Below are 21676 nucleotides of genomic sequence, written 5' to 3'. Positions count from 1 at the left end.
CACCATCGCGTTATCCACTTAGCTAGGAAGAAACTCGTATCCCGGATCCCACTATTATCCACCATCCATCTCTAGTTATAACGCTTGTAACTTAATGACATTATCGAGGCGGTTCACGTAGGATGTCCATTTTCCAAAAGAGGTTGATCAATTATAGCCCTAAACATGAATAGGAAGATCCAAATAATCAATATATATGAATCAAAATTAATCCTGTTGCACAAGCCGGTGACTATCCGGACTCAGTAGCTAGGTGAATAACGTGATGGCATCTGATGTGAATGGTACAGGATCGACTCCCAGAATCAGCATCAACTCTGAGATGCAGGTACATTCAGCTGACAAGGGTAGAAATGCTTACTATGTTTTACTTAGTTTACTAACTCCACTTCATGTTTTATTGTTAGGATTCTGTCAATCAGCACGGAACACTAGGTAAGAATGGGTTTCTTCCAGAGAGAGAGTGATCAATGTTCTCAGCTGTTTAGAGTAATATGTGGTTGCCGCCAATTGTGAACGCTGATGTTTGATTTCGTATAATTTCATAAGCATACGTTACCAAATATTCCCAAGTCGAGATAGAAATAGCTGCACTGTTTCCTATAACTTCCAATAGTTCATTGACTAATATCTCGGTTCGAAACAAAAATCATGTTGATATTGCACTTATCCCTACCAAATTACACAACTACAACAGTAATTAATATTAGTAAATGTTACTGTACTTGTTAATTTATCTTAAAGTCTTTCATATTAATAAATTTTATAAATGCTTTGAATTAACGAGACCATTTGTTTTGCTTCTTTGTCATCATGAAGAATTATACAATAATTATTGGAAGTAGGGAATCAGTTCTGTCGCTTATTGACCTCTCTGATTGTCATAAAATTCGATAAATAGTCTTTTCATGTAAACATTTAGTTATTGTCATTGTAATTACATTTGACTGTCGATTCGCTTGGTCTGATGAAAACACTGACTGAGCTTTTCGGGTAGCCGATAACTTAGACGTGTGTCATTGACTGGTCACTGAGTAATGACCATTTTTGTGTGTTGTGCTGTCTGCTGGTCAAATTATAATTTTCTCGACAAAATTTCTTCAGCAATAAAATACTAGACAAACATGACATTGGTCACCATCCAGTGATCAGTCACTTATAGAAATGAAGATTTGAATTCAAACCGTTTAATAATATTACGATTTGATGCATTTTAATTTTTGTTTTCATTAAGAAAATAATAATAGCACAATTCTGAAAACTTATACACATGAATATATATCTATTTCGTAATCAAATTACCCGATCACTCAAATCGTATTAGTTCGATGAATTGGTTTCAAACCATATAAATCATTGGTTTGCTGGAGTTTGAGTACCTAAACCAATGAATCATAAGACAATTATTGTAATTTGTAATAAATAATTTATGCTAATACACAGCAAAACTAATTTCTATAAAATAACCACCTACTAGTTTAAATTCTCTCTTAAAAGTACAAATTTCACATTGTTTTACAAAGTATAATGTTGAGCTAACGTTTTTCTCGTTTCGATGGTTTTTTAGAAGAAAAACTTTTGTATGATATTGTTGATATTTATGTATGCCTCTCAATGGTTGCGTGTGTGTGTGTGTGTTATTGATTTCTTTTATTAAATTCTATTTGAAGTTGACTATTAGTTGTCAATAAAAATAGTTGAGTTCCGTTCTTCCAAGTAGCAAACAATATAGATTTAAATGAAGATATATTATCATGACATACTGAGAAACAATTACGACATCCCAAAGTTCTCAATGCACTCTATGCAATTACAGACCATTTTATATTGCTGTCAGTATTAGTTGTATTATTATTATTATTATTATTATTATTACTATTATTATTATTATTATTATTATTATTATTATTATTATTATTATTATTATTATTAGTAGTAGTAGTAGTAGTAGTAGTAGTAGTAGTAGTAGTAGTAGTAGTAGTAGTAGTTGGATGACCAATATCCTAATTGAAAATTCAGTTCAGATGTTTTTGGGAGCATTGAATCCAATTAAGAATATAAATTAGTTAGATCAGTGAGTCAGTCAGTAACAACGTAGGACTTCGTACGTACGTACATCAGTTCGAGTTGCCACACCACCTTAGCACAGAGATGCAGTGGTCGATTCAAATCCCGTAGTGGTAGAGGTAGCAAGAGTATAAGCAGTAATCGGGAAGATTAGGGTTTGGAGGTGTTATTCAAAGAGTATAATCCAGTGAAACAAATTTGGAAAGAGGAAAAAAGGGACATGAAGAATTCAGAAGATTAGAATTTGGGAGAACACAAAGAGTGGATGCACCTGCGCCATTGCAAACGATTTTGAGCCATGTCATTCAGGGTTTCTAACCATCGGTTGCTATCATCTCGTGGTCCCCAACCAGGTAGTCTACACTTACCAACATGCCTCAGTCCACTTGTCAGTGACTTCATGGACTTGTGCCGTGTTTTGGTTTGGCCGCCTCTAGCTTTCTTCCAACCTACTCCTATACCACTGAACATCGCACGTCGAGGTAGTCGGTGATTGGGCATACGTAACACGTGTCCCAGCCATCTCAACTGATGAAGTTTCACTACGTCATCAATTGATTTGCCATCCTTACCTAGTACCCGTTTTCTAACAACTGTGTTACTTACTCGATGGTCCCATGATATACGAGCAATGTTTCGAAGACACCTATGATCGAATACTAGTAACCTACGAATATCCTCTACTCTTACCGGCCATGTTTCACTGCCATAAAGTAGGACGGAACGAACTGCTGCGCAGTAAACACGTCCTTTGGTTGATAGACGGATATCTCGCTGTTGGGATACTCAGAAGAATATCCCAAAAACAATTATCCGGTTAAGTCTAACGCTACCCTTGAACGTTAAATGGTGTCATTTCCCTATTGGTCGTTTCCCTACTGATCAATATTTATTTCGCGTGTCATTTTCCTATTGGTCAATATTATTGAACGTGTCATCTTTCTGTTGGTCAATATTTATAGTAATCCTAACTGTATAAATATGCATTTGTTTGTAAATCATTATTCTGCTGCTCCTGACCCCATAAACGATTTTTCATCTACGGTTCGTGTTCTGATATATTGGAGATTGGGAACAGTATTGGGGTCGAACTGGGATATCTGAAGCTAGTCAATCGGTAGAATTTAGAGTAGCCAACTCACGATTCATAATAAATTTGGCGACGGAGATTGAGCAACAAGTTGGTGATTAACTATGGATCCAGCCAAATTAGAAAAATTGTTCGAACAGCAGCTGAAGCTGATGGAGATGATTACTCAGACGCATATATCTTCTCGAGTCCCAACTGCACCGACAATTCCTGAATCAGTTGATGGTATTACCAGTGGTATTTCAGAATTTCTTTATGATCCTGATGCCAACATTACATTTGATACCTGGTTCAGACGTTATGAAGACCTTTTCAAAGTTGACTTTGCTGACAGAGATGATTCGTGGAAGGTGCGTCTTCTTCTCCGTAAACTTGGTCCATCCGAGCTGGATAAGTATTGCAACTTCATTCTACCGCAGAACCCACGCGACCGTTCATTCGACGCCACTATTCAGTCCCTTAGCCAACTTTTTGGTGATCATCACTCACTCTTCAGTACCCGATATCGCTGCTTAAAACTGGTCATGAATGAGTCCGATGACTTCCTGACCCACGTCGGCGTTGTTAACCGTGAGTGCGAACGGTTCAAGCTCAGATCCCTCACTGAAGACCAATTCAAGTCCCTAATACTCATATGCAGTCTTCAGTCACCCAAATTCTCCGACATCAGAACTCGGTTGCTCAACCGCCTTGAACAAGATCCAACACTGACACTTAATGCGATCATAGACGAATGCCAGCGTATCATCAATCTGCAGCGTGACACCACTTTGGTTCAATCTGGGGGCCAGGGTGGTTCCGAAGTTCATGCTGTTCAGCACCAGAAAAATCTTCGAGATCGACAAACTCGAGTCCTTCGAACGCCAGCGCTGTTTCTATCTCTAATCACTCTAAACCGGTTCAGAAGAAGCCCCCCTCGCCATGTTGGCACTGTGGAGCCTGGCATTATGTGAAGTTCTGTCCATTCAAACAGCATGTGTGCGATCGCTGTCAGAAAGTTGGTCACAAAAGCGGCCTTTGCAAATCCAACCGATTCAATAACCGTCGAAATGCACAGACGCAGCGTCGTTTTCACAAAAAGCCGATTACCTCATCAAGGAGTTTAGCAGCAGTCTTCCATACTCATGCCGCGACTCGACGCAAATTTCTGACCCTCTCAATCAATGGTCAGCCTGTTCGTTTGCAGTTGGACACTGCATCAGATATCACCATTCTGTCGAAAAAGACTTGGCGAACCTTGGGTCAACCTCCCATCAAACCATCCTCTCAAACAGCCGTCAGTGCCTGTGGGGGTCATCTCCGCCTTCATGGTGAACTCTATTGCTGTATTTCATTCAGAGGTACAACCTTCAATGGGACATGCTACATCACCAATTCTCCGCTCAACCTTTTAGGTTTAGACTGGTTCGAAGAACTTGGTCTCGCTGATCTTCCTATTAGCGCTGTCTGCAATCAAGTCCAAACTACTGCTTCTACACAACAGCATGCTGAAGACCTTCGAAAACGATTTATTGAACTATTTAGGCCTGGTCTCGGACTTTGTTCCACAACTGAAGCTGTCTTAAAACTGCAGCCAGAAGCTACGCCAGTTTTTCGCCCAAAGCGTCCAGTCCCATACGCATCTTTACCTCTGGTTGACGCTGAACTTCAACGTTTGGAAACTGAAGGTGTCCTAGTACCTGTTTCTTATTCATCATGGGCTGCACCAATTGTGGTTGTAAAAAAATCCAACGGCTCCATACGCATCTGTGCAGACTTTTCTACAGGACTCAACGCGGCTCTACAACAGCATCACTATCCGCTGCCGATCCCAGATGACTTATTTACTATTTTAAATGGTGGTACCTACTTTGCTAAGCTGGATCCGGCAGATGCTTACCTTCAAATCCCAGTCGCTCTCGAATCGAGAGAGTTGTTGACAATCAACACTCACCGAGGACTTTTTCAGTATACCCGGTTACCCTTCGGTATCAAAACTGCTCCAGCGATCTTCCAGCAGATCATGGACACTATTCTGGCAGATGTTCCTGGCGTTGCTACATACCTTGACGATGTGCTCATTGTCGGCTCAACTGCTGATGAATTGCATACCAGAACCCACTTAGTTCTGCAACGCCTCCAGGATAATGGTTCTCGCCTTCGCCCAGAAAAATGCCAATTCTTCTTACGTTTCATTAAGTACCTGGGGTTTATCTTTGATGCTTCCGGATGACACCCTGATCCTCAAAATACTTACGCAATCCAACAAATGCCTGCTCCCACTGATGTCTCCTCACTGCGATCATTTTTGGGGATGATTAGCTACTATTCAGCATTTCTTCCATCACTGCATGACGTACGATATCCATTAAATCGTCTGCTAGAAAAGAATGCTACTTGGAATTGGTCAATGCAATGTGAATCAGCTTTTTCAAAACTTAAAGCCATGCTAAGTTCCAATCTTCTGCTAACCCACTACAATCCGAAACTACCCATTGTGGTTGCTGCTGACGCTTCAACACATGGACTGGGTGCCGTAATCTCACATGTCTTTCCCGACGGGTCAGAGAAAGCGGTGATGCACGCTTCGAGAACACTAACACCTGCTGAGAAACGCTACGGCCAGATAGAGAAGGAAGCGTTAGCCCTAATTTTGCTGTCCGGCGATTCCACAAATTCATTTATGGGCGCCGTTTCACCTTGCTCACAGACCACAAACCTTTGTTATCAATCTTTGGATCAAAGAAAGGCATTCCTGCTCATTCTGCTAATCGTCTTCAACGTTGGGCGTTGGCGTTATTGGGGTACGACTTCGACATCCAGTATCGACGTTCCGAAGATTTTGGTCAAGCGGATGCACTGTCCAGACTTATCAGTAACCATTCTACCACTGATGAGGACACACTCATAGCCATAGTATCAACCGAAGAGGATTCCGGTGCTACACTATTGGCGAATGCCGTTCGAGCAATGCCTGTTACCGCTGAAGATGTTCGGGAAGCTACCAGAGAAGACCCGATTATCCAAGAAGCGATCACCTATGTTCATAGCAGATGGCCAGTTAAGCAGCTGAGTGGTGATATGCAACAACTAGCGAATCGTCGCAGCGCTCTCTGTATTGTTAACGATTGTCTGATGTTCGGTGATCGCGTAGTAATTCCAACAACCCTACGTTCCAAAGTCCTACGCCAATTCCACTCTGGACACCCAGGGATAAACCGTATGAAATCCATCTCTCGAAGCTATGCATATTGGCCAAATATGGACAAGCAGATTGTCTACTTCGTCAAAAGATGTTCACATTGCCAAAAAGCTGCGAAAAATCCTCCTAAGTTGCCTCCAGTGCCCTGGCCGAAGTCAGAAAAACCCTGGTCGCGAGTGCATATTGACTTCACCGGACCCCTAGATGGTACCACATATCTGATACTGGTTGACTCATACTCCAAATGGCCGGAGATATTGCCGATTGCGCCACCCTCTACAACTCGAACCATCAAACTCCTTAATCGGATCTTCGCTCAGCATGGTCTTCCAGAAACAATAGTAACAGACAATGGTTCACAATTCACATCTAGCCAATTCCGAGAATTTTGCCTGCAAAATTCGATCAACCATGTTCGTTCTCCGCCATATCACCCGCAATCTAATGGACAAGCTGAAAGGTTCGTTGATACATTTAAACGAGCCATGCTTAAAGCACGAGGGGAGTGGACCACAGAAGATATCATAGAACGATTTCTAGTTGCGTACCGGACGACCCCGCATGACTTATTGCCAAACTCCAAATCCCCTGCTGAGATGCTTATGGGGCGAAAACTACGGACAGTTCATGGTGCGATGAAACCCAAGCAAGTGGCCCGGCAAAGCCTCCAGATGAAGAATACTCGAATTCCCTACGAAGTTGGTACAAAAGTGTATGCGCGAGATTATAGACATGGATGTGATAAATGGGTGGAGGGTGAAATCACACAAAAACATGGGGGCGTCATGTATGATGTCAAAGTGAACCAAGAAATCTGGACCAGGCACCACAATCAACTCAGGTCAAGGGAAGCGAAGGAGAAAGAAGCAATTACAAAACACGTCCCACTCGACTTGCTGTTGGATACGTTTCAACTTCCGCCAATACCTCCAACAGAGACGACTAAGTCATCTACTCAAGTAGAACATCCTTCTGGTTCTGTGTGGTTGCCTCGGAGGTCGGATCGCAAAAGAAGACACCCAAAGAAACTTCAAGTAAACCCTCGGTTACGTCGCTATTAACTTTTCCAAAGGGGAGGTGTTGGGATACTCAGAAGAATATCCCAAAAACAATTATCCGGTTAAGTCTAACGCTACCCTTGAACGTTAAATGGTGTCATTTCCCTATTGGTCGTTTCCCTACTGATCAATATTTATTTCGCGTGTCATTTTCCTATTGGTCAATATTATTGAACGTGTCATCTTTCTGTTGGTCAATATTTATAGTAATCCTAACTGTATAAATATGCATTTGTTTGTAAATCATTATTCTGCTGCTCCTGACCCCATAAACGATTTTTCATCTACGGTTCGTGTTCTGATATATTGGAGATTGGGAACAGTATTGGGGTCGAACTGGGATATCTGAAGCTAGTCAATCGGTAGAATTTAGAGTAGCCAACTCGCGATCCATAATACTCGCCTACGCCATAAATGACGCAAGTTGGCAAAAGCTAGTCGAGCCTTCTGTATCCGTGCTGACATTTCGTCACACACCAGACCACAAGGGCTGATGAGACTTTCAAGATAAGTGAAGCGGTCGACACAATCAACTACTTCACTCCCTATCACTAGTTCGGGTGTCGATGTAACCTAATCCTGAAGCAACATTTTGCATTTCGAGGGAGGGAATCGCATCCCGAAAATCACATCCCCTCATTCTTTGTTTTGAAGGTTACTTTGATGATTCTGGATTCATGAGATTTTCATCTTATAGGTGGTTCTTCATGACCGGAGTACAACACCTCTCGCGAATCTAATTCTTTCTGTCCAGCTTGTGTTTAATGGGCTGTACTTATTCCGAGAACTGCCAAGTTGTATCTTATCATTTCCGTAGCTATTTGACTTGTCCTCTCTGTCTCCCACATTGTCCATGTAACCATATTAATAGTTTTTCTGTTTCTCAGAAGGAGCATCGGCCTCGTGACTTCCGAGGAATCTTGGCTTTTACCATGGGCCATCGTCGTAGTTCCTTTTAAAATATGAAACTTCTACTTATTATGCGTTCTAATCCATGTAACTGTAGAGTTAGTAATTTTAAACCGATTACCTTATTTTATGATTTGAAAATTTCAAGTATTGGGTTGTGGAGATTGTTGGATTTTATTGAAATCATGAGCCGATCAATGCTAAACCACCACTGAAAAACTGGGAGCACTGGACGGTCTCTTCGTCCTAGTATAGGACTCTTCAGCAGTACTCACCCACGACCCCATACGCGGGAATTGAACTTTGGACTTTCGGTCTCGAGCACAAACGCTTAACCTATAGACTACTGAACCTGTATACAACGGTGTTCAAGTTTAAGCTCAATAAATTCAAGATGTCGCGCGACCTCGCGTACATGGTCGCCGATGTTCACTGTTTGGGAGTTCCATATTAGAACGAAACGGATGTTAATAAGGCAATCCTTAAGGTTTTCATTGGTGGTCTAACATTGATCGGCTGATGATTTCATTAAAATTGAATAAATATGATTACTGTCAACATGTCAATCATAAAATTGTTGAAAACGTATAGGGTTTTTCTTAGATGAGATAATAGGGTTGTTATGGCAATTGTAGTGTATATGTTTTGTCCATGTGTACATTCGTTCTTGATTTAAAGAAAAACATCGATCGTAGTTAAACAAGGTTTCTTGGGACTAAAAAAACACAAGTTGAGAATTCAATGGATACACCTAATTATATACAAATATTTAATAGTTCAGTGTAAGTTTTGTAACCACAATAATAATTAGCTTGTATTTGTGATGAATAAAAGTGACTGGTAAATAATAAATAGCATGACATTTATAAGCTTCCTTAGATCTGTTCTGCTGATGAACGTTTTTAGAGCAATTTTTATATCGGTGTCCGATAATGTTAAGTTATATGTATTGCTTGGATAACCGTAATCAGTAGTTGAAGATGTTGGTTAACATGACTCAGAATCGTTCACTGTGGCGGAGATGCATCCACTGTATGTCTTCTTTTAGGTATTCAGTTTCACAAGTTACTCTACACATAAGTATTTGCATTCCTTCTCGAACAATATTCTCAGTGTTTTTCTTCATTATGACTGATATTACATTTATTTAGAAAACTTTGGTATTTATCTTGTTAATTTTGCGTTCTTGTGGTGACTTGATACTGGTATGTAAAATAAACACAAATTTGTTCCAGATTGTACGTAGATTATAACCAATGTGATTGATAAACTAAATTATTCAAGGCTGGATAGACTCAGTGAACACTGAGTGTTTGTAATCAACTTAAAAATGAAATTCATGTCAACATTGTATCACTCATTGAGCATTTTCTTACTATTAGTTCCGATCGTCCTATTTTCTTACTTTGATATTTATTTGTTTATCCTCAGTAATTTGCTTTCTGTGTTTCCTCTCCCTTTTTCTTAGTTACTTAGCTTTAATGTTGATCAGTTGTTATTATTATTTAAACATTAATTAATGATGCGTGGTGCTTGCTAACCGACTCGGGGATTTATAAACCAATCATTTTATACGTTTAATAATTTTTAGAGAGCACCATTTTAGTCACTTTTTGTCTACACACTAACCTATGTAAATTTCTATATTTAATGATGAGACTTACTATTCTTTCATGTAGATTGACATTCAGACTTAGTGAATAATTCATTTGTTCATCAGATAAATTTCTTATTGCAAAATTACATAAACTCAGTATTTGGGAAGGATAAATTTGTCAAGTTCTTTCCAGTTAGTGCAGTATAACACTTGTGTTGATATGCTTAGTTGTCAAAATCTATCTTGATATTGTAAATTTCTTGTCATGTTTTGTGGTGGGATTTCTGTGTGGCCCCTTGAAAATGTTAAATCAGTGTATGAAGTCATTAATTATCAAGTCTGAAATGTACAGAAAAGTTCAGGTTTTTTGCTCAGTATCTTTTCGTTCTTTTTAAAATAACATTTCAGGTTGATACTCCGATCCTCACTTCAACAGATTGTGAAGGCACTGGTCAGATGTTCCAAGTTCAAGCACCTGCGCTTAATGAGACTAGAGAATCCGATAGTTCAAGTATATATTTAACCGGTAGTGCTCAGATGCATTTGGAATCTCTTGCTCTGGGTTTAAGTAAGGTGAATAAAACTCACACGTTCTATTTCGTGACATTTTAATCTTGCAGTTATACGTTCTTGTTGGTATAATTTTCTTTGTTAATGATTACTGTGATAAATTCCCCTTTACTTGCGGTTTAAACTGTTTTATCTCTGTTTTGGTTCTATCAGCCTTAATGCTATGAGTGATAACCTTAATGGGAATATTCTTTACTGCTTTTTATCAAATATCTGGATGCCAGCTCATACCGTAGAGAAAGCTTATGACCGCATTTATTTTACTATTCGTAAATTATCTTTTAAAACTCGTCTCGATTGGATATTTGATTAGTTATCTCTTTATATTACTTTTGCATCGCTTGCTGATGAATATAAGTTTGAAGAATCATTAAATTTTCTTTACTAAAATTTGATCCAACTTGCTGATTTTAAGTCGACTTTTGCTATAATGTTGTTCAGTACATGATATAAAAGTGGTAAATCATTGGATTATTAATTTAAGGTATGGGCTTTGCTGTTGATCGTGTCCCAACCAGTGATTTACGGAGTATTAACTTGATACTCTGTCAATCAAGCTGTTATCAAATTTCTAAAGAAGTTAAAATTTTACATTATTAATCTTGCTTTACCATATTGACTTTGATGTTAAACGAGTAGCATCATAGTAACAAACCAGTTTGGAATTTCACCAAGTTATTACTATTTTTTAGGTGTAAGATTTCATTTGTTGTAGATCTTGTAGTTTATGTTATTCAATAACAAACCGGTTAGTTGAAGCTTGCTATCTAATTCCGTTTCAACATTGTGCTCCATGTTTTTACCAAGCCACATTTTGTTTACTTAAATATGTCTGCCTAATTGATTATATTCTAATAGTTTAGTTTATAAGTTAATTCGTTGTTTACTCATGGAACTATGAGATTATAAGTGTTTCTAATATTGTTATGTACTTCTTGGTCTTAAAATATCAGACCATTTTGTGATTATGGAGAAGATTTTGAGCTTAGGGAGAGGATTTTAAGTGAATTTTGTTCTCTGATCTGGATGTTTTATCCTTGAAGTTTTCATTACCTTTCTAGACAGTTTAATCCGGATATAATTTAAAAATAACCATTTATCATAAACGACACAATTTCGTCTATAAACTACCAAGGGTATTACTGTCATCGGAATGCGGCTCAACCTAAGTGTCCATCCGTTCCATCCGTAACCTTGAAGTTATATTAATAGACTGTACACACCCACTGAATTTGTATATGATAATCTGAACTGTTTGTGTCTATTTATCTTAATTTCTTTCAAGTGCTTTTCGCAAAGGTTTCATTAATTCGGAAGTATATAAATCATCTAGAACAGACGATGAGCAATAAATTAGTTTCCCCCTTTTTCTAACTACTCAACAGCTTTCGCGGGAAATGCATTATGATGTCGAATCTAATCACTGATACTACTTCAAACTTGTTATTCATCTTAATAACTTTATCTCGCTCTACTGATATAATGCGACAACACTGGTCGACCTATATTAATATCAGTTGAGTGGACTAATAATTGCCTAATAGTTACTTTATATGGATGCTGTCCATATATTTTACCGTAGGCTTTTTTGCGTGAACACTGAAAGGGTGTTTTTCAACTCATGTTAAACTTTTCACCATTTAGGTTATGTAGATAAATAACAACTGTCGTATTTTTGAAAAAAAACCTGGGTGACCAGTACTAGAGATCCCCTCTTTTTATTTCATGACTCTTTAGTATAAGTCTTTTTTGATTTTATATTTGTCCGAATCTGGTATCATTGTCTCATTTGACCAGCAATTTATTAATTAAATAATCTGTGACGACGGACCACCGGTGAACTCGAGGAAGCTGTAAGAGGCTCAGAAGGAGCCGAAGACGTCCCATCCAATCACCTTTCGGAAGAATGTTCTAGAATTCCAACATGTAGCTTCCAGATTGGATAATGCTAATAACCCCCTGTATGCGGATTGGAAGACTGTAATGATGATTTCCTTCTCACTAAAAACTATAAATACCTGACACTTTTGTACTATGATTGACACTTTGGAATAATATTCCTTTCGTTAGTCTTCTGTCTTATTATTGCGACTTGGAAGGGTTTTGGTGTTCTGGTGCTCTGTTATACGCGGTAGTATCAAGAAAAATCAACTTTTCAAGATATAACATCTGGCGACGGGGTAGAGAAAATTTTGAACCCTGTAATTGGACGAGATTCAGCCTAGTTGTTTCGACCAATCAGTATCCAGATTTGTCATCGGTGTTCTTGGAAGTCATTGGTTGTTAATTGATTACAGTATTTCTCATTACCCTTCTGATTCAGAAAATGACTATCCTTCCCGATCAATTGCAGCTACTACTTGATCGCCAGCAGCAGCGTTTCAGAGAGAGCCAGTTGAATGTTTTGGACTATTTACGCATGCGACTGCTAAATCTCCCATGTTTCGGAGATGTGAAAGGAATTGGTGAATTGATTTCTCACTTGCATACTGAACTCGAAAATGACTGCAGGACGTATGAATATGAAAACAAAAGCCTCTATGAATCCCTGATGATCAGTAATGCAAACGAGGCAGTTGCTCATGATCCGTCCAGCGATTCAGAAATGTCCAGTCCAGAATCATGCCCTGTCGTGGGTTCAAATCCCACTGTGCCCGAAAGATGTACAGACAGTGAGTCATCCAGCTCACAAGAAGAACCTCTCGTGCCAGAAAATGTGTCCCGTGCATCAAATAATGGTCAGAAATCTAATACGAGTTTCAAAGATGCTGTTTATTTTAGTGATCTATTATCCACTAATGGAATTTTGAAGAGGTCTGATGAATATGTTTCACAAAAATCAAACCTTAATGACCTCATATCTAGTGTCGCTGATCCTCATCATCTAGTCAGTTCTAGTGGACCCTTTACTCAATGCGGGAAATATGCTTTAAATAGAATCAGACTAACTGTTACTTGGGTATATGAGGACCCAACATTGTTTCGCGGGGGGAGGACGGACGCAGAAAATTTTAGAATCCGGATATCAACTCCGGAATTTCAAAAAAAGGGGGAGGTGTTATGGATGCAGAATAATATACCAATAATTATCGTGTTAAGTCTATGGTGGCCTTGGATTTTAAATGTACATCCCCTATTGGTTGTTATTTAATTCATTCGTTACATATTGTATAAATGTTGTTTTCTGTTTTATGGTATGATGTGGTTTGTTTGTTTGGTATATAAATAGAGTATGTCTGAAATACAATGATTCATAACTCAGAAGCTGTGACTTGCGTTCTAGACTCAACTGGCTGGGCTAGACAGGGAAGCGGGACCAATCGGGACTCTAGGTCGTCCGTACGTGTTTACGTGTCATTGTCACCGAATCGGTCAATAAAACGCTGCTTATCAAACCTGCAGTCACCCGTTACAACATAATCAATTAAAATTTAATTGATTGGGTTTTCAAGTTTGAGTTAGTTTGCAAGCAAAGTCGACGTGTTGTTGATGAAGATTTGTCCTCATTCATGATTCGACTGAACTGACAAGTTACTATTATTAAAAAAATTAGAGTATCTATAGTGAATTAATCCGTAGATGGAATCTTATCTAGCCATTAAACTGCTATGAAAACTACTAGTTGCCAAACTTCACTATCAGGATCCTTAACAACACAAGGAATTCTTTCATAATATACAATTTTTAAATCTGAAGAACCCCACTTATTACTAACTGACTGAAAACTCCTATCAGTACGTACTTTTGAAGATCTTTTTAAATGCACCATTTTAACACTATACAACCTTCTCCAACTATCATGATCGCAAATATATAATTATTAATAAAACACATACCATACAAGCTTTTGACAAAATTTAAAATCTTCATATGAAAATAAGAAGAGAAGAAATCAACTAAAGCATAAAGTGATGATCTATGTTGAAAGCGAACTAAAATGTAAACAAACTTCAAAACCATTTATTGCTACCTGTTACGTTATCTAGAATTACAGATATTTCAAAAATAAGTACTTTTTCTTTATTATACACTCAATGATTGTTTTATTTTATTTTTCTTTATATTCAAAACAAATAGGTTTATACATTGAATCCAACATTTCGAGCTGAGAATTCAAGTACAAGACATCATCTTGCAGAATTTTACATGCTTGAAGCAGAGTCAATTTACTTAGATAATATTAATTCATTATGTAGAGAAATTGAAATGTTAATTAAAAAGATATTAAATGAATGTTTAGAAATTTATCCTATCTCAGGATGTAATGAACTCAATGCATTACAGGTAAGTTGATTTCATCCAATATGTATTATTTATTAAATGAATAAATAAAAATATTTGGCGGTTATATTAAAAAATTTTCCAACTGTTCTAAAGTAATTGCTTTCTTATAAACTTTTATAGTTAAATGATTATCTTTTTCAATTTAAGTTGTTTAAGATTAAAAATTAATAGTTTTGCTTTACTGATAGCAATTTTGTTTAAATCATGAATTGTCTTCGATTTTGATTGTTTAATTTCATCTTAATCTAGGACATTCTAACGAAAATTCTTGATCATGACACAAATGAGAATCACTGACACTATTGATTAACCGTTCAGTTACTAAAACCATTCTTTTTTTGTTCAATAAATTAATATACATACATTTGTTTCCCCTTCAATAGAAAAGGATTATATTATTACTGTATATTTTCCATTGTTTTTAGTACAAAAACACCTTTGAATATTTCTTTGTTTCTTTATTGTTCTCAACTCAAGGAATTTACGACAATTCTTAAGTTCTATCTGGTCAATTCATTTTTATTATGTATAAAACCTATTTTAATTTGTAATTAATAATTATATATACATATATGTATTCTTTGTTTCTCATTATGTTCCTTCTTTTATTATTGCTAGTAATAGGTTATGTTTTTTTAAAGGGGAGATTTATTAGTAGCGCTATGCTTTATTGGTTTCAGCTAAGTCAAAAGTTAATAATTCAGCACTTCCTACTTTTGCTGTTTTCCACACATAATAAATAAAAATTGCAGCCTAGTATCAAAACACGTAGTTAAATAGTTTAAAGAAATCTTTTTCAAAGAATTATTGTTCGATTTCCTGGGTAGTTTAAATTATTGAGTTCAATCTTATTATTCAGTGATTAAAACTAAATATTTGTTTATTATTAACAATTGAGAATAAAATACAAGCCAACAATATTACAAGACTTATCTGTAACTGCTACCTTGATACAGCAGCTGAAGTTGTATTTTATGACTTTTCGATTGAGTTACTTATTTCTAGTATACTTGTTATTTATGCTCCAACTAGGTCAAATAAGTGGTTTGTAGAATGGTAGTATGAGACTCAGCAAATCTTAGAACGTATTGCATTGTTTCGGTAATGTACAGCCCTTTAAGTTAATGATTTTTTTAAAAAATCGTTTTCAAATCAAAACACTTTTGATATCCAACATTCCTACTGTCCGGCAATCCTATCAAAATCTTTAGTTCAATGAAGATTAATTATACAATGGTTACACAGAAAAGCACTTCCTTGTCAGATCACATAATCTTTTCTGGATGTGCAGTTTTAAGTGAACTAATTAATTTCCGATCATTTATTCTGGTCACCACTTTTGATTGGATCTGTTGATAACAGTTTCTGTTACCAAATACGTAGAAGTAGATCTATTTCTATTTTTTTTTACTAATTGGATAATTCTGATTCATGCAGTGAACCTGTGAACATACTCTGATTAACCATAAAGTGCCGTTCTCTAATAGAATTTGCATTGCTGTGATGGACATTTCAAAATGTTGAACAATTCTATTGAATGAAGTGAACGTGAATTTGTTTATTCTTCTATGATTATTTAGTTAACTTAATCGTGAACGGAGTAAGACTTATTCTATAATGTTCGGCTTCAGTCTGTACAACAGCATCTTCAAATGGTTTGAATTTCGTAAAAAAATAGAGATTCCACACTTCACATGGTTTTCTCGTTTCATATCTCAGAAAGTGTTTAGCATGTATACAACAATTTCTGTGTAAATTACTTACCAGAAACTAATTATTTCGTTACATACTTTACCAGTTTGCATTTATCTATTAATTGTTCATTCACCTTTATTGTTCTTCGTTTCTGTGAATAACCTTGAGTGTTATTATTGTTAGTGCGACCTTCACTAACCATAAACGTGTATACTATAAGAAGTAAAAGCCTTTTTTTAATCTTTATTCGATCTCTGATGGATTTGTTCTAATGAAGCTTAAATGATATTCTAATTCCTTTATTATTATTATTATTATTGTTAAGTTAATCCATATAATTAAATGTTTAAACTTTATTTCTGATCATTTTCAATCGTTCAATAGTGAAGTAGTTTTTCTTTCCTACTAAGCTTTTTGTATATTCTAATCATTTGTATAGAAATCTATTATTTACACTTATGAAATTCATCCTTCCTCATTATTACATTAGTCAATAATTAATTTTTTGTTTATCCAATACACATATACATACTTGTGTATATTTGTACTTAAAGTTGTAGGTATTTGTAAATATTTGCATGTAAGTTTCTAATGGGAATAGGTAGTATTTCTTTGTTTCATGCTTTAGAATAATTTCTCTATTCAAGTAACAATACTATTAATAGTAGTATTTTATTCTCATAGAGCAGATGTTTAAAGTATCTCACATGCTTCATAGTAATTCTGTAATAATTAAGACAAATGGGATGAAAAGAGCAAGAGAATTCACTTGATCCAATTGTAGATTATATGTTTTACAATTTCACATGATTGTATAGTCTAATTATCCTACTACTCAAAGCTTATTATCAATTATTTACATGATAAGATATAGTTTTTATTTCTTTTGTAAAAATTAAAAAAAAAATATTTTGGTTATTTTATGCATTTTGTAGAAAACAACTAAATTCACATGGTTTCATTTTTTGTAACAATGGAATTTATAGTATGTTTTGAAATTGACGTTCATTTTAATGAAAGAGTATTTGTTTTGTTGGGGTTTTTTTTCAATTCCATGATTAATAGTGACAGTTAATTACCAATTTATAAAATGTGTAATTTTAATGGATTTATGCATATTTAAGGTTAGTTTTTATATGAAATTCAATATTGCAAGTTTATATTCAATGAATAAGTACTAAAATTAATTTTTACAACTCGTAGCTTGGAGATAAAAATCATTCAATTATCGTCTAGAACTTTGCAACTTCGAATTGTGTAAATTTTTTGTTTGGATAGCTTAGTAATACTTCTTTCTAACTTTTATACTTACGGTATGACTCAAATCTCAATACGAACAACCTGTACTCCGCTTGAAAAAAATGTTATTGTCTAGATTTTTACTGTGTTGTATATATAGTTCTTCAATAGTACGCGTTAAATATCAGTCCTACTCGACAAACAGGTTTGTCTTTGCATTATCAGAATGAATGTGATACTATTCAGTAGAAGTGATGATTTTCATAGTGCAGAATAATCTCAGGCTATAATTTATGGATCACCTTTGAACGAAGCTAGAGTGATCTTGAGAGTGTTCATCTACTTAATAGAGCTAAATAATTGTTATAAACCGATATGAGGTCTAAGGATTATGATTTACCGTTGATAATTAGGGTTAGGAATTAGATTTAGGGTTTTCATCATGAACTGACATCAGCTAAAATGACAAAATGCCATTTAGCCAAATTTATGAATCGATTCTCACCAAAATCTAATACTTGTTATCCTAAGTTTGACTGGTTTCGTCCTTAAATTGTAATCTCTCCAAATAATCTATACTTAATCAGAGTTTGGTTTTCAAACTGCTTGATTATTATGTATTTTAATCCGAATGAAATATATACGAATAAGTTTACTATCGATATGTCTTTTGCTTCTATTATTTATGCAGTCATATTTTATATAAATTTCTCTTACATAGCTTTTATTGTCTTTTTCGTATAAAATGTAACGATTTAGTTCATCTTCAGGAATCTAATAGTACACTTTTAAATTTAATATTATTTTTCGATGACCTCTTAACGGAAAAATCTAAATGTATGAATATATTTACTTTAAAGTGTAAATTTGAGTGAACCAATTACATGAAACTGACTTTAGCATAATACAAATGTAAGATATAGAGAAACCTAAAAACCGGTTAATCTGGCTGCAGGATATACATATATATGCATTACGTAATAGTAAAACTTCGTCTCTTGATTATGGAATTGTTATTGTAAGAAATTGTGTACTCTTCCTTTATTTCATGCTATTCTTCTCTAGATAGAAAGATTAAGCCATAAATTGTGAATTATATGTAAGAAACTAAATGTTGATTTCCTTCTCCGGTTATCTTTGATAATAGTCAATAGTTGCGTTAACCATAGGAACATCGACTAAATTTTCATTGCTACATCTATCATTTATTTTTTTCTAATTTGAAACGTTTCTGTTCCTGAAATAAGGATCTACTCATATCAGTTTCTAATTTTGTGCATGCTTTGTACTAATCAGTTAAATATGTGTAAAACATTATTGCAATTTTTCATCAATTTATACTAATATACACACTTTACTCAAAAGGTATATACAGTTCACAAAGAGGACTTTAAGGTCTTTCCAATGCTGATTTTTTATTGATTCCTATCTTCTATCCTTTGATTTTCTTACTTTTCAGAATGATTTAGTGTTGATTCGAACATTCCTTGGAAGTCAATCTGAATCTGATAGCCATTCCCAAAGTTTTCTAGTTGATTCTGCTCTGGAGCTCAGAAATGTTTTGGAAACAATGCTGAAACAACCGTTTGTTTGCATTTCATATTCTGAAGCCATAGAGTACTTGAATAAAGAAATGGGTACAGCTGATCTTACTACTTCGAAACCTCGGGATTTGAACAAAAAAGAGGAGTACAAAATCCTAGATTGGGTTGGCGGGAATCGTCCTGTCTTCATTACTCATTTTCCCATGGAACTTAAACCATTTTACTGTCAGTCAATTAATGGTATTGAAGCTGAGTGTGCTGATTTGTTATTTCCAGGGATCGGCGAACTAGTTGGCGCCAGTGTCCGTGAGAATGTTGCTTCTCGTTTACAAACACGCATGAAATCCAATCAATCACAGTGGTACATTAATTTACGTGGTACTGGTAGTACTCCCCATGCTGGTTTTGGTCTTGGCTTTGAGCGTCTTATGCAATTTGTTTTGGGAATAGCTAACATTCGAGATGCAATAGCATTCCCAAGAAATGCCAATAAAATTATTTTCTAAAAAAGTCTTTTACTTTGAAAGCTACATATTGATGAATGTTAGGTGTTAAAGTCGCTTCCAGTTCCATATTCAGTTAAACCAGACGGTTATTATTCGCTATTGTCAGACAAAGTTCAAATCATTTTTCTATGTATAATAATATTGTGCCTAAATTTTGCTAGGTACTTCAACCGAACGCATCGAGCCGATTATTTAGTTCCAAAGAGGTAAGTATAATTTAACTCATATCCGAGACATTGTGGGAGTTTCAGTGCTGCAATTCATCATAAGGAGAAAACACCGATGTGTTTTTAATCAGTTTGTCCCAATCCTTATGCTCTTATTTATTCAAAGCTACAATATTCAAATGTTTTGACGTAGAATGTCGTTTAATTTTATAGGATACTATATAAAAGTACGCTTTATCAATAGGATTTGAACTATAGTAACCACCTAGGTTAATATTTATCACTATTAAGGAATTGGGTCCACTCGAAACCCTAAAACCTCAGTGAAGTGTGTTTTTAAGTCTTTTATGGAATGTGTGGCACTTCAGAGTTGTCGATGTTTCGTTCCTGGGTAGAAATTTTAAAACCAGAACTTTCATTCGATTGCGCTCATCAGCCCAACACTTCAAATATTATAGTTAGTTATTAAAAGGTATAAAATTATTGGTGCAAAGAACGTTTTGAGGTGTGATGCTGTGTTTACATTTTGGATATCCAAGTAACTAAGATACACAACTTTCTGCTGGGTCACAGGTCAAGTCATATCGGTCAGCTTTGGTTCGAACGACCCTCATAAAAACAGTGTAACTTAAAACTGAGTACATAAACATCTACTAGGTACATAAATGATATGATAAATAGCACTTAGTGGCTAGTCGTCATTTATCTTAAATAAATACAGTGCACAGTTCCATTACGACCGAATAGACACTCAAGACATTAAACGTTAAGGCTGCGCTCCTTACTTTCAAGCCATGTCATTCTGACCTGATAATATCTAAGCCTGGTTTTGTTACTCAGAAGCTGACTCCCATAACTTCCATGACAAACCCAGTCGCATGATTCCCCGCAGTAGTGATCGTACTACCGCGCTGTTTAACAGGTACGCTACACTTAATATATTTGTAGTGAAGGAGAACACAGGTGAGGATAACTGAATTATATTTAGCACAACATTACAGAGTTACTTGGTAAAATAGAGAAACCATACTATAATACCTAATTTGCAAAATGTTCAATGGTTGTCTCGGACTTCATTGTTCTTGCATTTCTATACTAATTGCTTTCTATTACCGTTCTTCATTTCTTGATCTTCCCAATCTTCTGCTGCCAGACATTACATTCCTGACTCGCGTTATCTAATACTTATGTCAATATAAGTAGCACGAACCCAGTCGCATAATTTCTCACAGCAGCGACCGTACTACCGCGCTGTTTAGCAGGTACGCTACACTTAATATATTTACTAGTGAGATTTCTGAAGCTCACAGTAGCTTGAAAAGGGCTATGCCGAAATGCGGAGACCTGGCCAGTCGACAAAACAAAGATGAATAGTAGCTAACAGCGTGGGTCTCGTCCCATTTGGAACTCGTCAGTTGGCTGTACCTGCATCCCAGAGTTGATGTTCACTCCGGGACTCGAGCCCAGTACTGTTCACCTCCAACGCCATCGCATTATCCACTTAGCTACTGATTCCTGATAACTACCTGCTTGTGCAATGGGGTGAAGTTTGAATTCGCTTGGTGTTGTTTTACTTGTATCTTCCCATTATTATTTAGGACTGTAATTGATCAGTCTCACGTCGGTATATGTGCATCCTGTGCGGATTGCCTCGATATAGCCAATACACTATGAACTCAACTCTGGGATGCAGACACATCCAGTTGACGAGTCCCAAAAAGGACGAATCGTGCATCCTGGATTCCAATGTTAGCCACCATCCATCTTTT

General features: G+C 36.1%; 1 protein-coding gene across 2 annotated transcripts in view; it reads left to right on the top strand.

The window, feature by feature from the left end:
* The window catches only part of NARS2 (Asparaginyl-tRNA synthetase), a 31980-nt gene extending 12186 nt beyond the window's left edge, over positions 1-19794 (top strand). The window contains exons 1-4 of one of the 2 annotated variants that reach the window (XM_051214650.1): positions 2392-10475; positions 12826-14411; positions 14550-14756; positions 19150-19794. In XM_051214650.1, the coding sequence (XP_051067829.1) occupies positions 6107-7399 (1293 nt within the window). In that variant the 5' untranslated portion in view covers positions 2392-6106 and the 3' untranslated portion in view covers positions 7400-10475; positions 12826-14411; positions 14550-14756; positions 19150-19794. Of the gene's footprint in view, positions 1-2391; positions 10476-12825; positions 14412-14549; positions 14757-19149 lie in introns of those variants that run through there. The other variant, XM_051214649.1, reaches the window with a different exon arrangement.
* Positions 19795-21676: the final 1882 nt, after the last annotated feature.

This window comes from Schistosoma haematobium, chromosome 2 (assembly GCF_000699445.3).
Source record: "Schistosoma haematobium chromosome 2, whole genome shotgun sequence".
In the NCBI taxonomy this organism is placed as follows: Eukaryota; Metazoa; Platyhelminthes; class Trematoda; order Strigeidida; family Schistosomatidae; genus Schistosoma; species Schistosoma haematobium.
Note: the sequence above shows the minus strand (reverse complement) of the source record. Positions and strands in the feature narration are given on the sequence as shown.